This window comes from Mesoplodon bidens, assembly GCF_964165515.1.
Source record: "Mesoplodon bidens genome assembly, chromosome: 10".
NCBI classification, from domain to species: Eukaryota; Metazoa; Chordata; class Mammalia; order Artiodactyla; family Ziphiidae; genus Mesoplodon; species Mesoplodon bidens.
In genome coordinates, this window is record NC_138172.1 from 61,545,093 (window position 1) to 61,560,905 (window position 15,813).

The window sequence follows — 15,813 nt, forward strand, 5'->3', positions numbered from 1 at the left end:
TTGTAAATGTTAGTGCAGTTTAGTGGCGCTAAACTCTTTTAGATTTTGCTTGTCTGGGAAACTCTTTATCTCTCCTTCAAATCTCAATGAAAGCCTTGCTGAGTGGAGTATTCTTGATTCAGGTTTCTCTTTTCATCACTTTGACTGTATCATGCCACTCCCTTTTGGCCTGCAAAGTTTCTGCTGAAAAGTTGGCTGACAATGTTATGGAAGTTCCCTTGTGTACACCTAGTTGGTTTTCCCTAGCTGCTTTTAAGATTCTCTCCTCATCTTTAACTTTTGTCATTTCAGTTATAATGTGTCCTGGTGTGGACCTGTTTGGGGTCATCTTGTTTGGGACTTTCTATGCTACCTGGACATGGAAGTCTGTTTCCTTTCCTAGGTTAGGGAAATTTTCAGTTATTATTGCTTCAAAAAAGTTCTCTCCCTCTTTCTCTCTCTCTTCTGCTTCTGGGACCCCAACAATGTGAATGTTAGTATGTTTACTGTTGTCTAAGAAGTCTTTTAAACTGTCCTCATGCCTTTTTATTCCTTTTTTTTTTCTCTTCAGCTTGGGTGATTTCCACCTCTCTGTCTTTCAGTTTGCTGATCTGTTCCCTGTATCATCTAATCTACTGTTGATTCCTTCTAGTGTATTTTTCATTTAAGTTATTTTATTCTTCAGCTCTGTTTGGTTCTTCTTTATATTTTCTAAGTCTTTGTTAAACTTCTCACTTTGTTCATCCATTCTTCTCCCAAGTTTGTTGAGCATCTTTATGATGATTACCTTGAACTCTTTATCAGGTAAATTGCTTATCTCCACTTCACTGAGTTCTTCCTTGGGGGTTTTATCTTGTTTCTTCCTTTGTCACCTCATTTTGCCTAATTCTCTTTGTTACTTGTATGGTATGTAACCTAATGGTAGGTTGGCTACATTTGATGATCTTGGAGAAGTGGCCCTTTGTAGGAGTCTTGCTGTGGGGCCCAGCAGCACACTCCACTCTGGTCACCAGAACTATATGCTATAGGGATGCCCCCATGTGGGCTGAGTGGGCCCTCTGTTGTGTTGGGGCTGACTACTGTGGGTGCCGTGATACACAGGACTGGCCTCTGGTCCAGTTGACTGCCAATCCCTACCTGCTACAGAAGCTACCAGCTGTTGGTTGGTGGGGCCACATCCTGGCACAGCTGGCTGCATGGCCTGGGGAGTCCTGGGGATGGTGCTGGCCCACTCTTGGGTGAGGCAGGGTCCTGGCAATTCTGGCTGCAGGCCCAGGGTGTCCCAGGTCAGCTGGCTGCAAGGCCCAGTGGGTCCTGGGGCTTGTGCCGGCCCACTGGTGTGTGGTGCAGGGACCTGGCACGCTGGCTGTGGGGCTTCGGGCTCCCAGTGCTGGTTCTGGCCTGCTAGTGGGTGGGGCCAAGTCCCTGTTCAGCCTGAGGGCGTCCCAGGACTAGGGGTGACTGGCTGGTGGGCAGGTAAGCCCCAGCGCTAATAGGCTAGAGGGAGGACTCCAAAATGGTGCTTACCGGTACCAGTATCCTCATGGTAGAATGAGCTCCCAAAAGTGGCTGCTGCCAGTGTCTATATCTCCAGGGGAGTTCCAGTTGCCTCCTGCCTACCCTGGAGGCTGTCCAAGGTCAGCAAGTGAGTCTGACCCAGGCTTCTTTCAGATTGTTGCCTCTGAGCTCGGACTCGGAGCATCCGCGATTCTGTACATGCCCTTCAAGAACGGAGTCTCTAAGTCCTACAGCCCTCTGGCTCTCCTGAACGCAAGCCCTGCCTTCAGAGCTAGATGTTCTGGGAGCTTACCTTCCTGGTGCAGGACGCTAGGGTTGGGAAGCTTGAAATGGGTCTTGGACCCCTCACTCCTTGGGAAGAACCTCTGCAATTGTGATTATCCTCCTCTTTGTGGGTCACCTACCCGGGGATGTGGGTCTTGACTGTACCACAACTCCGCCACTCTTACCCTTCTTGTTCTGGTTCCTTCATTATATCCTTAGTTGTAGAAGGTCTTTTCTGCTAGTCTTCAGGTTGTTCTCATAGACGGTTGCTCTGTAAACAGTTGTAGTTTTGGTGTGCCCCATAGGACGAGGTGACCTCAGGGTCTTCCTACCCTGCCATCTTGGTGACCAGGAAATCATTTAGATCAGGATTTCTCAACTTTGGCAGAAATGACATTTGAACTGGGTAATTATTTTGTTGTGGGGGCTGTCCTATATATTGTAGGATGCATAGCAGCATTCCAGGCTCCTGTCCACTAGATGCCAGTAGTATTGCCCAGTTGTGACAACCCAAAATATCTGTGTTTTCAAACCCCCTCTTTCAGGGGCAGGGGACAAAATCCCTCCCACTTTGTTTGAGCACTGCTGTATTAGATCACCTTTAAGTTATGCATATGTAATATTATGGTAGAGATTATGTAAACTGTGGCAGCTTTGGACATTTCAGGAGAAGGCTGTTAGACCACTTAGTGGGATGTTATAGAGGTGATCTTCTAATATTCTGTAATTCTCATAAATAAAATTTTCTTTAGCTCTCATAAGAAAACAAAAAAATGGAGAAAGTTCAGAAAGATTGGGAACATCAAGCTCTAGGCAGAGTGTGAGCTGCTAGCAAGTTGAGGGCAGTCACAGGAGTGAGAACAAATAGATCACAAAGGAGGCAGGATGGGATTTAGCTCTTGCTTTCACAGAAATGAATCTTAGCAGGGAAATGGTTGTCCTTTCAAATGCAAGCAAGTGGCAACTTCAAGCTCAGTCCTGAGTGGAGGGCACAGTCTACCAGGGCCCCTGGTGGGGTTGCTGGGCTTCCTGGATGTATTGGAATTTGTAGAAATCTACATGGTTTCACAGTACCTATTGCCTTGCTTATAGTAATGGGAGGACAGTTTTTTTTCCAAAGAATACTTTTGAGGGCAGGGGGCGGAAGGGTATGGTTTGCCTGAATAAATGTGTTCACTTTAGACTCCTATTAGTTAAATGAGCAAGAAGAGAAAAGTATAGCAGCATTCCACCAGGTGGTGCTATATCTGACTCATTCACCAAGCAGGGCTGAATTAGGTTTTCTGTGACCCTGTCTCTCCCAGTGTATTTTCTCAGTCCTTTTGAAATAATGTAGATTGAGCTATACTTCAAATGAAAGATATCTGCTGGTTGAAAAAAAATTTCCATTCTAGTGTAAATCTCTACTTCTGACTCAAAATATATGCATTTATATTCCAAGGATCTATCTTGACAACCAAGCTCGGGCGCAGCAGGCGCTAGAACATATTGTGTTCATAACAAAAGATTTCTCCCTCTTTTTTTTTTTTTTGCAGTACGCGGGCCTCTCACTGCTGTGGCCTCTCCTGTTGCAGAGCACAGGCTCTGGACGCGCAGGCTCAGTGGCCATGGCTCACGGGCCCATCCGCTCTGCAGCATGTGGGATCTTCCCAGACCGGGGCACGAACCCTTGTCCCCTGCACCGGCAGGTGGACTCTCAACCACTGCGCCACCAGGGAAGACCTCCCTTTTTCCAATTTTAATTAATGCTATCGCCAGGTGATTTGATAACACTGCGACTGGCCAGTACAAGCAAAACTGATATAAATATTTTTAACTTCAATTTCTTCAATACTTTGCTGACTGTTATCAGAGATGAGTTTCATGCCTACCCTCATCAGCCCGGGATATAAAAAAGGCAGAGGTTAGGATATTAAAATGCGTTGCAGAGCTCTGAAATACAATGTGCTCCAGAAGACAGCCCTGTGACCTGGAGGTCTGGTTACATGGCATTTAAACAGGGAACTTGGCCGTGATACACCAGGACAACTGGATAGCCTAACATCAAAACGAGAAGTTCTATATATTCAATATACTGTGATAAGCCATAATGGAAAAGAATATGAAAAAGAATTTTTATATATGTATAATTAAATCACTTTGCTGTATAGTAGAAATTAACACAACATTGTCAATCAACTATACTTCAATTAAAAAAACAAAACAAAACGAGAAGTTCTAAGGGCTCACTTAAGCAATTATCTCTTAACTGGGAAGTTGTGCAATTCACCATGTACTGACATTTTTAATCCCTTGGGGAGAAAAAGGATACAAATATGTTTATCTTTTATAAATCTTCAGGTCAGTCTACCAGTATGTATGAACCAAGAGAAAGAATTTCGCTGCAGCTGTTATAAGTAGGTTTTTGGTTATTTTGTTTTGTTCTTTTAAGGAAGAGAGACTATTATTGACCATCAGCAGAGGTAGCCTTAATTGAATAGTAACATACTAAGGGACCCTCCAGGAGGATGGGGCAGTAGTTAAAACAGTGGGTGGGGGGTGGGGTGCGTCCACATCCCATTTAAAACATGGTCAGAAGAAAAAGACAAGTGACATGGTCTCAGGCGAAGAGCAGGCAAAATGGAAATCAAAGATAGAAGTAAAGAAAATGGAAGGAAAACCTGCCCTCATGTGTTTATCATATATGTCTGTTTATCAATTAAAATATTAAGAGCACAACAATGCATATTTGTCATATATTTTCCATCAAAATAATGGAGAGGAAGGGTGAGGACAGGTGGAATGGCCAGGACTTTGAGTTGCTAAAGCAAACACAAAGTTCCTCATCACAGGCTTGCCTAGGGCAGGGCCTGACCATAAAGTGTATTTCCTTTAGAACTCGCTGAAAACAAATATTTCTTCCTTTTAGTATTTTAATACAAACATATTGGTAAAAATCCTTATCAAACAAATACAAACTATAACAACTGACTTAAAGATTTAAAGACATTGAGAAGCAGGATGGGGATGGTAGAGTGCACTGATGTACCTCAGAGACCTCCTAAAGGTCTGTATCTCCCTTATTCTAGAGAAGCACTTCCTAAATTGCCACGTGTCCCTCCTTTGGCTGCTTTCTACCCTTACCCACAAGATAACATGTGTTGTGTGAAGAAAAAGAAAAGTTACATAGTGAAACACATTTGGAAAACACTATACACTATATGCCCTTCTTAGAGATTTCTGGTGCACTTGGGCATATTTAAAGGGCATCCAAATATTTGAGAGGCTCTAGGAAAGGAGAATCCGTGTAACTGACTCAGCATTTCCCAAGTTTAAATCCCCATCCCTGTCCCTACCTTCACCCCCAGGAATACTCATTATCATCTCACAGGCCTCTAGTCTCCTCTAGTAGAGTGTTTGGGAAATGCTATTCCATAGATACAAGTATTGTGTCTTCTTGCTACATTGAAAGGATTGTGAAGATTTACAAGACTTACCAAAAGGATCTACTTAATATCCTGAGAGTTCAGATTTTTGCTCAAATTTGGCTTCTTGGTACAATTGTTTAGCTTTTGCCCTATCATTCTCCTAATTGAAACATCATCTGTGTTGGGAAATAATTGTTTTGTGATTCCTGTAAAAACAACAACAAAACACAGAAAAACACTTTGTCAGAAGGATGTAGACTCACAGATGCAGAGAACAAACCAGTGGCTGCCAGTGGGGAGAGGGATGGGGGAGGGGCGATATTGGGTAGTGGGGGTAAGAGGTACAAACTACTATGTATAAAATAAGTTATAAGGATATATTGTACAACTGGCAATATAGCCAATATTTTATAAGTATAAATGGAACATAAACATTAAACATTGTGAAATACTATATTGTACACCTGTAACTTATGTAATACTATACATCAACTATACCTGAATAAAAATAAATTAATTAATTTTAAAAAACCACTTTATCAGGCCTTTGCATCTTAAGGTATGAACTGAAATAAAACACCAAGCAATTCACATTATAATTTTGTCTCTATTTTGAAAAAGCAGCCCAACACCCATGAGATATTTAAATAGATGAATCTGTAGGCAGAGTTTTCAAAGCAAAGCAAGAGATAACAAAAGTCTATATCATAAACTGAGAGCATACATATACGTCTTCCTATGGTACCATTCAGCTTTAACCTTGCTGCTTGCTCTGAATGCTAAGTGCCCTTGATCCAAAATGCTGGGAATTTATTTTTACCCATTCCCAACATCAGTTGAAACAAGCAGATTCTGACTCTTTTCCAACTAAGAAATGATGCACTATTAAAATATAGAGAGCTGTGATTCAGTGAGTCCTTAAATTTGTTGGATATTTGCAAAAAAATTCCTTGCTAACCTTGCTAACCTAAATTATCATATTTAAGGAGATTAACTTAAAAACCATAAGTAGGATGGTTAAATTAACCTCTGTTTTTTTCTGAATAAAAGATAAGGGATATTTCTAACCAAGAGAAGAAAAAGAAAATAAAACATAAACTGTTACTAAAATTTTGTTGGAAAGGATTTTGAAAATTTACTTTTCTAAAGCTATGAATTTTATGAATCCAAACTTTTCAGTAATATAAAATTCATTTTTATTTTAATAACCATTTTTTTTTTTTTTTTTGCGGTACACGGGCCTCTCACTGCTGTGGCCTCTCGCATTGCGGAGCACAGGCTCCAGACGCACAGGCTCAGTGGCCATGGCTCACGGGCCCAGCCGCTCCACGGCATGTGGGATCTTCCCGGACCGGGACACGAACCCATGTCCCCTGCATCAGCAGGCGGACTCTCAACCACTGCGCCACCAGGGAAGCCCTTAATAACCCTTTTTAATGTAAAGTTTTTCTACAAAATTCCCCATATATCATAAGAGGTTTAGGCTATCCTCAGATTTTTCTCTCATAGAAAAATAAACTTGAAGAAAAGAAAAGATAATGAAAGAACAACTTAAAGTTGAATGGTAAAATAATTTCAGATTCATGTGCCAATATAATACAAACACATTATCACCTATGATTTCTTGAACTTCATTCTGATTCATAGCTGGTTTCACTGCCTTGTCCCTTGAAGTAGAGGATTTTGCCCCCGTCAGGCTGTGTGTGGCCATGTATTCATTTGTGTAGAGCACTTGCATTAAATCATTAATAAACTTCTGAGGCTTGCTCTTGTTGCAACGGGCAACCTGCCATTTTTCAATCTTGAACTAAAAAATTAAAAATAATAATTGAAGTAACTGAAAAAGGAAAGGAATATCTGAAGAAATATATTACTCAATGAATACAGACCAGAAAACAAAACCAAGTCTTTAGGTGATGTATGATACTTTTAATATATATTGTACATTTCAGGGGTTAGAGTTAGATGTTAACTTTGAGATAATTCCCAACATTTATGAGGTATTTGTTCTAGAGTGTATACAAATTCTTGTCGTGTAATCTGGATTTGGTGCTTTAAGGATTAATCCATACTTAACATTTCCTACTAAGTGTGGTAGCATAATAATGGCCCACTGACAATATTCACATTGTTATCCCTGTAACCTTTGAATATGTTACCTTATATGGGAAAATCAACTTTATACGTGTCATTAAAGTACCTTGAGATGGGGAGAGTATGCTGAGTTATCCAGGTGGGTCCAGTCCAATCATGTGAGCCTTTTTTTTTTTTTTAACACTTAAAATTTGTGTACTTTACTGCAGGTACGAATATGTATATTTACATACACATATAACTTTATAAATATATACACACAGTATCTGGTACATAGTAAGCACACCATAAATGTTAATAATAATAATGAAAATGGCTAACATTTATTGAGCACTCACATGAGCCCTTAACTGCAGAAGAGGGAAGCAGAAAGAAGACACAGAGGAAGGAGGAGAGAATAGAAGAGTGAGAGGGCTTTGCCTGCCCCGACTGGCTTTGAAGATGATGGAAGTGGACTATGAACCAGGGAAGGGGGCTGCATCTAGAAGTGGGAATGGCCTTCAGTTTATAGTCGACAAGAAAACGGAAAACAGGGAACTCGGCTCTAGAACCATAAGAAACTGAGTTCTACAACAACCCCCATGGACAGGAAACAGATTCTTCTCCAGAGCCTCCAAAAAAGGAGAGTACCTGCCAACACCTTGATTTTACCGCATTTCTGACCTGCAGAACTCTGAGGTGGTAAGTTTGTATTATTATAAATCACTAAGTTTGTGGGAATCTGTTACACAGCAAAGGAAACCGGTACACTAAGATTCAAATATTCTGAATGTTAGATAGTGAGCATTTAATTATTGCTCTTGAAAGCATAATTTCCCAGGCCAATTCTAACAAAACTTGTATTTTTAGCTTCTATTTCTTGATTAAGAGAAGTCGGGAAAGTAGAAGAATTGTGTTCTGCCAGCATGTACAGCCTAAAATTCACCTTGTCTCAATGATACAGTTTTATAACCTTTAATGCATAGTTGTCCTTCTGTCACTGGTTTAAGAATTTCCTAGTTTAATAACTTCATCACTGTCCACCATTTGACTTTAATTTTCTGAACTGGATATTCATTTCACAAATATTAGATTTATTGCAAAAACACTGTTTTATGTAGTCAGAATATTATGATTGACCTAAAGTTACATAAAGTGATCTGATAAGGCAGTGATTATGTTGTACAGTAATTTTAATATTGTATGTGACTGTATCCCAGAGAAAGATGGGATGGTCTTCCAGCTGACCTGTTTCTCATCCGCGTGATGCTCTTCCTCAGCTTTCAAGGAAATTGGTGAACTGGAATTAGAATTAGAATTACTACATGTGGAGGCAAATGAATCTGGTGAGGAGTTATTTGTTGCTCTCCAGAGGGTGGACGCAGACGTGGACAGGGTTCCTCCACCCTTGAGCAGGGCCTCCGCCATACCAACCAATTCTTCAAACTGGGTGACGGCCTGTGGTAAAACTAAAATGGCAAGAAAAAGTAGTACTTTACAAATACTTGTCATAGCAGCATAGATACATATTTTCTATGATGTGTATATGCATAGAAGTATGTAGAACAAACTGTTAACACTTGCTATCTTTGGAAAATAAACATGGTAAGAAGAATGGTTGGAACATATTTACTTTTTTTTTTTTGCTGTACGCGGGCCTCTCACTGTTGCGGCCTCTCCCGTTGTGGAGCACAGGCTCCAGATGCTTAGGCTCAGCAGCCATGGCTCACGGGCCCAGCCACTCTGCAGCATGTGGGATCTTCCCGGACCGGGGCACGAACCCATGTCCCCTGCATCGGCAGGCGGACTCTCAACCACTGCGCCACCAGGGAAGCCCTAACATAATGTTTTTAAGACTTGATTCTTTTTCTAATTGCTAATGATATTATTTGAAGGTGTTTAAGGAGACATTACTGATTTTATCACCTTCCATCAGGCCAGTTTAAGTGACAAGATAAAATAAACTGTTTCTCACAGATTGAAATAAATTTTCTATGGCCTTAGTGCGTGATTTCCCAGGGAGTCAAAGGCCATCAAATTAGTAAAAATTCATGGCCACAGTTCAAATCTATGTGTTCACATATTAAAGATGGATTTTGGTAATCAACTGAATGTTCTCTTTGTTCCTTTTTTTAAATGGAAACTTACACATTCAAAGCTTTCATGCCTCCATGTTAAATGGTCTTCTCTTGTTATATCTAGTTTGTTTCCTAAGGACAAATAACATTTTGTTGGAGTTGGAAGACACCTTGAACCCTGTCTAATTCAACTCCTCACTCTATGGTTGGGAGTAATGCCTGCTGGAGAGGCGAAAAGAGTCTGAAACTTTTTTGTACTTTTCTAAGCATATTATTGAGCTATATAATCTTTGGAATAATTGCTGATTGGAGACCTGAAAATCAGACATATTGATGACATGTCCAAATCAATACATTTAGTACTATGTTAATAGAAAAATGTAAACATCTGCTAAAGAAGAAAACCTTATTTTATATTTTTTTCAATTAATATTTGCTAAGCACCTCTCATGTGCCAGACAGTTGTTCAATCAGCAATTATTTATTGAGCACTTAATAATATTAGACATTTATCTAGCTTCTACTCTGTGCCAGGCACTATTCTGGGAACTTTACTGATGTTCACTTGTTTACTCCTCATTGCAACTCTCTGAGATAGGTATTATCATTACCCGCAATTTACAGATGAGGACAGTTAGGCAACAAGAGGTTAAATAACCCATCAGGGTCAACTCAGTGAAAAGAAGAGCCAACATTCAAATTCGGACTCTGCCAATTCCATGCTATAAACTTCTATGTCATGCCAACTCTCAACATTTGCCCACCACTCTGTTAGGTGCCAGGGATGAGACTGGGAGCAAAACCAGATGTGATCCTAGACTCTTGGAACTGGGAGGGGGTAGAGAGTATTGTTTACCTACCCATGCTGTGTGTAAGAATTTGGCCCGCTCAAAGAAGGTCTGGCCACCTGCCCTAACCGCCACCCACCCCCCCCCAGTTCCTGGGAAGTAACCTCTCAACCCTTGAATTTCCCGAGCGATAGCAGGAGTGTCTTTGTTATTCATGGTGAGCCCCTTAGAACACACCTGATTTATGTTTATGCTAAGGAGTTTCTCAGGGTGGGGACAGTCACACCCAATAATCTTAGGGTAGAAGCTGGCCATAGCCAGAAAGCCAGAAAGACCATGTGGGCAATCAATCAGTGAATCAATCATGCTCATGTAATGAACCCTCAGTAAAAACTTTGGACACCCCAGCTCAGAGAGCTTCCTGGGTGGACAATCCTCTGTGCATTTTGTTGTAACATATAAAGACTAGTAGGTAATGTATCCTGAGGACAGAAGTTCCTCACTTGGAAACTAACCAGACTCTGCCCTATGTGTCTCTTCCAACTTTGCCTGGTTCTAATTTGTATTCTTTCCCTGTGATAAATGTAAACATGAATAAAATAGGTTTTGGTGAATTAAATTTCTCTGGCAAATTACTGGACCTGAGGGTGGTTTTGGAAAGCCCCTAAACTTGCAGTCAGTATCAGAAGTCTTAGAAGACTTGGCAGTCTAGAGGACTGTGCCCTTAACCTTGTGGTTTGGCTAACTCAAGGTGCATGCAAAGAAATGAAAAATCACAGTTGTTAAGGTCACAGAGAAGAGGCAAACAGCCTAGAGAGGGAAGGGCCACAGAGGGCTTCTCTTAGGAGCTCAAGATTGATCTGAAACCTGAAGGCTGAGCAGGAATTAAACAGCCAGAGGGAATGAGGAGGTCATCAGAAGCATAGGAAACACAAGTTCTGTATTTGAGGAACTGAAGCTGGAATGTAAAGAGAAAAAGGGAATTCTGCATTAAAGTGGGGTTTAGAGAATATTCACTGTTTTTTCTAATAATGAAAGTTATACATGTTCATTGGAATATATCCTTCTTGCCATTTCTATCTTTGTATATCTCTATCTATATTTTCTTTTACATAATTAGGACAATGCTATATGCATAGCATTGTATCATGGTTCTTTTTTCCAATTAAGGCCATAAACTGAATATTTTACCTATTTTATTAAATCTTGGAAAATATGATCTTTTGAGGTCTAATTTGCTTAGAATCAAAGTCAAGATCTTATGTGAAGTCTGAGCAGAATTTAAGTAGGTAGAGGGGGATGAGTTTGACAAAAGGATATACCCAATTAGCTCACACTAATATGTTCGAGATATAGAACATTTCTGCCCACCCAGAAATTTGCCTCATGTTCCTTCCAAATCAATCCCTGGACTCACCTCAGGGGCAACCATTAATGTGACTTCTTTAGTCAGAGACACGTTTTAACTGTTCTAGAATTCCATGTAAATGGATACAAACAGTATATTCTCCGTGTTTTGGTCTGACTTTTTTTTTTTTGTTTTTCTGCATAATGTTTTGAGATTCATTCATGTTGTTGTGTCAGTTAGTCATTCTTTTTTCAGGAGGATGAATATTATTTTTATTTTTTATTGAAGTATAGTTGATTTACAATGTTTCAGGTGTATAGCAAAGTGATTCAGATATATATATATATATATATATATATATTCTTTTTTGTTGCTGACTGATATTTAATTACATGGATGCTCCACAATTAAAGTATCCATTCACCTGCTGATCGGTTATTTTCCACTTGAACACACGACTTTAAGGATTCCCTAATATCTCAAGGTATTGATGTCCTCTAATTTATTCAAATGCTTCTTTTTTTCTTTTTGGAATTTAGGTTGCTTCCAACTTTTCTTGATTACGGACAAAACTCTTATGAACCACCTACCACACACATCTTTATATTTATCTCTTATCGTGTCAATACTATAAATTCCTGAAAGCGAAACAATAGGCTCAGAGGTATAAATGTTTCCAAGACTCAGTTAATGTCACTGAATGGCTCTCCAAAAAGGGTCTTCCAACTTGAATGCCCACTAGCAAGGTAAGAAGTCAGCCACATCACTGCACCATCAACAAGAGGTGTTCATAATTAACAAAAATATTCACTATTTTGATAGGTTAAAATTTTAGTACAATTATTTAAATTATTGCAATTATTTGATTATTGTGAAGTTGAATACATATTTATTTGTTTATTGATTATTTGAACTTATTCTATGAGATACCTATTAGACCAAAGAATGTTAGTACTTTTTTTATTTTATGATAGCTTAGATGGTTTTGGTAAAGTGCTTATAGGAATGCCTAGTGCATTATAAACACAATGTATTAGCTATTATTATTAATTCCCTTATATCTTAAGCACTTTAACCTCTAATTTGTCATAAGTTGCAATTATTTTTCTTAGAGTATTTTAATTTTAGTATGTTTTAAATGTACACATGTACAAAATAGATAACTAATAACAACCTGCTGTATAAAATAAATAAATAAAATAAAAATTTTTAAAAAGCACACACATATTTTTAGTTTTTACTTAATTAAAAGTAGCAGTCTTATGGAAGCAACCTAAGTGTCCATCGACAGATGAATGGATAAAGAAGATGTGGCACATATATACAATGGAATATTACTCAGCCATAAAAAGAAACAAAATTGAGTTATTTGTAGTGAGATGGATGGACCTAAAGTCTGTCATACAGAGTGAAGTTAGTCAGAAAGAGAAAAACAAATACCGTATGCTAACACATATATATGAAATCTAAAAAAAAAAACTGATCATGAAGAACCTAGGGGCAGGATGGGAAAAAAGACACAGACCTACTAGAGAATGGACTTGAGGACACGGGGAGGGGGAAGGGTAAGCTGGGACAAAGTGAGAGAGTGGCATGAACATATACACACTACCAAATGTAAAACCGATAACTAGTGGGAAGCAGCTGCATAGCACAGGGACATCAGCTCGGTGCCTTGTGACTACCTAGAGGGTTGGGATAGGGAGGGTGGGAGGGAGGGAGATGCAAGAGGGGAGAGATACGGGGATATATGTATATGTATAGCTGATTCACTTTGATATAAAGCGGAAACTAACACACCATTGTAAAGCAATTATACTCCAATAAAGATGTTAAAAAAAAAGTAGCAGTCTTTTCCTTAGTTCATTTCCTTAGTTCATTCATTTACTTTATGCTTAGCAAGTCATTCAGATCAGTTAAATATTCACTCATATATTTCATACAGTTTAAACATCTTTTCACAAGTTTTTTTCCTCCCTGGATATAATTTTTTCTAACTTTTAATGTAAAAATTTAAACACACACACAAAATAGTAAACTCCCATGTACCCCATGCCCTAGTTTCCAACTCATGGCCAATCTTGTTCCACCTGTATCCCCACCCACTTTCTCCCCACCTCCAAAATTACTTCAAGCAAATCACAGGCATCATTTCATTTTATCTGTAAATATTTCCATGTATATCTCCAAAGGTAAGAAATTTAAATATATATATATAATATATGGTTATATGTATATATATACATATAACCATAACACCACTGTCACAGCCAGAAATACTTAGCAATAGTTCTTGAATATCATTTAAAAAAAAAACAAATTAGCAAGTGTTCAAATTTCTGATTGTCTCGTTTTTGTTCTTGTTTTTAGCTTGTTTGAATCAGAATCCAAATAAAGTCCATACATTACAATTAGTTGCTGTCTCTTTTACAAACTGTAGGTTTCCTTTTCATCTCCTTGTTTTTTCCTTGCAATTTATTAGTTGAAGAAACTGGGTCCTTTGTCCTGCAGGGTTTCCCACAGTCTGGATTTTGCTGATTGCACCCCTAAGGGGGTGTTTAACATATTCTTCCCTGTAGTTAGATCTAAAGGCTTGATCAGTGTTTTAACTTCCAGCAGGTGGCATTGAATGCATGGTTACCTTTTGTTGCGATATTAGCGGTCACTGATGATCACTGCCTAGATTCATCAGGGGTTGCAAAATGGTGATATCCTAATTCTTCATTTAGCTAGAATTCTACCAAGGGAAACTTTCTCTCATCAACTATTTGGCTACCCTGAGGTTCATTTCATATAATAATGGCAGAATAAATGCTTGATTTTTCAGTCTGTATTTGCCAGTTTTCAAAATAATGAGTTGGTTCTTTCAGATGACCATTAAGTTTTTTCTCTTTTGAATGAAGTCATGCATGTAAATATACATGATAACCAGTTGCCCTGATCATTATTATTGATGCTCCAATAATAATGATCTTTAGCCAGTGGGAACCTCTTCCAGTTGACACGTCCACATGGTCTTTGCTGACCTCCTTGCTTTCTGGTAGGACAAGATTTTCATCTACATTTCCTGTTTGAGGCTCCTGACAAATCTTGTCCATTTCCTGTGCAAGTTCTGGAATCAGCCGTTTCTCCAGGGAACCCCAGCTCCCTTCAGTGGGGAACGGTATTTCAAGGCCACACCCAAGTGCTGGGAGTGCTCTTTGCTATTGGGTTCTTGTTTCTAGGCCTCTTTGGTGAACAGTATTAGAATATACATACTATTAATTTTTAAAGATAAAAATTCATCCTGTGTCGAAACCAGTACTCATGCAAATTCAGAACATGGAGTTTTAATTTAAACTGTACAGTTATGTTTTTAGTACGCCACATGGTGTGAAATGAGAACCTAACTTAAACCTGCCCCTCCCCGCCACATTGGAATATCAGTTTTCCCAGCACCATTTGTTGAATAATTCATCCTTGTCCTAAATGGCTTGCAGGACTTGCTATGTAAATTGTCAGGCCCATTGCAAATGGAAAATGCAGGACTCCTTGTTCAAAGCTTCTTCAGAATTTTAATACGGTGACAGTATTTTTAACCAGTATGTGGGGCCTTCCTAGGAGCAGGGCCCAGTGTGACTGCACTGGTCATCCTACAGTGATAAGCAGACACTGTATGGCAGTCACCTTACCAGGTTCTGCTCTGAAGACTTTACATGTCACCCAGGGAAGTACTTTTATCATTTCCATTCATCTCACACTCAGTTACACAGCTAGTAGGTGGCAGAGGCAGGATTTGAACCCAAGTGGCTTGGCCCCTGTAAACCCTCTGTGCCACAGTGGCTCCGGGACATTTCTTCCCTGTACGGGAGGTATTATCCAGGGATGTGTGTTCTGTTCCATCGACCTGCTGGCTCTTATCCTAGTAAGTTGCTTTTAATTATCAGAACTTTATATGATTTCATGTTGACAGTTATGCCCTCAGATTCTTTTTCAGAATGTTCTTAATTGATTTTGCCTATTTATTCTTTCAGGTTAACTTTAATATAATTATTGTCAAATTACCACAAAAATAAAAATCAAAACAAAACAATTATGGGCATTTGATTGGGATTCTAGTCAAACTGTGAGTTATTTTGAGATGAATTGGCAACTTCTCATCTATGAATTTGACGTCTCTCTATTTAGATTTGTCTACTTCTCCACTGACTTTTTAATTTTTCATCATAGATCCTACACATTTCTTGTTAGGGTAACTAGTAGATATTTTATAGTTATTTGTAATTAATGTGTAGATTCTTTTTTATTATTTTTTTAGGAATAAAATCAGCAATTTCTGATCTATAAGGAAATTACTGATTTTTTTAAAAAATGGTAGC

General features: G+C 39.0%; 1 protein-coding gene across 2 annotated transcripts in view; it reads right to left on the minus strand.

The window, feature by feature from the left end:
• LOC308623376 (BEN domain-containing protein 6-like) overlaps window positions 1-15,813 on the minus strand; it is a 137,290-nt gene that overhangs the window by 4,503 nt on the left and 116,974 nt on the right. For both annotated transcript variants that reach the window (XM_081245664.1, XM_081245665.1), the window contains exons 4-6: window positions 8,490-8,710; window positions 6,783-6,975; window positions 5,238-5,374 (exon numbers count right to left, since the gene is read on the minus strand). In XM_081245664.1, the coding sequence (XP_081101790.1) occupies window positions 5,247-5,374; window positions 6,783-6,975; window positions 8,490-8,710 (542 nt within the window). In that variant the 3' untranslated portion in view covers window positions 5,238-5,246. The remainder of the gene's footprint in view (window positions 1-5,237; window positions 5,375-6,782; window positions 6,976-8,489; window positions 8,711-15,813) is intronic.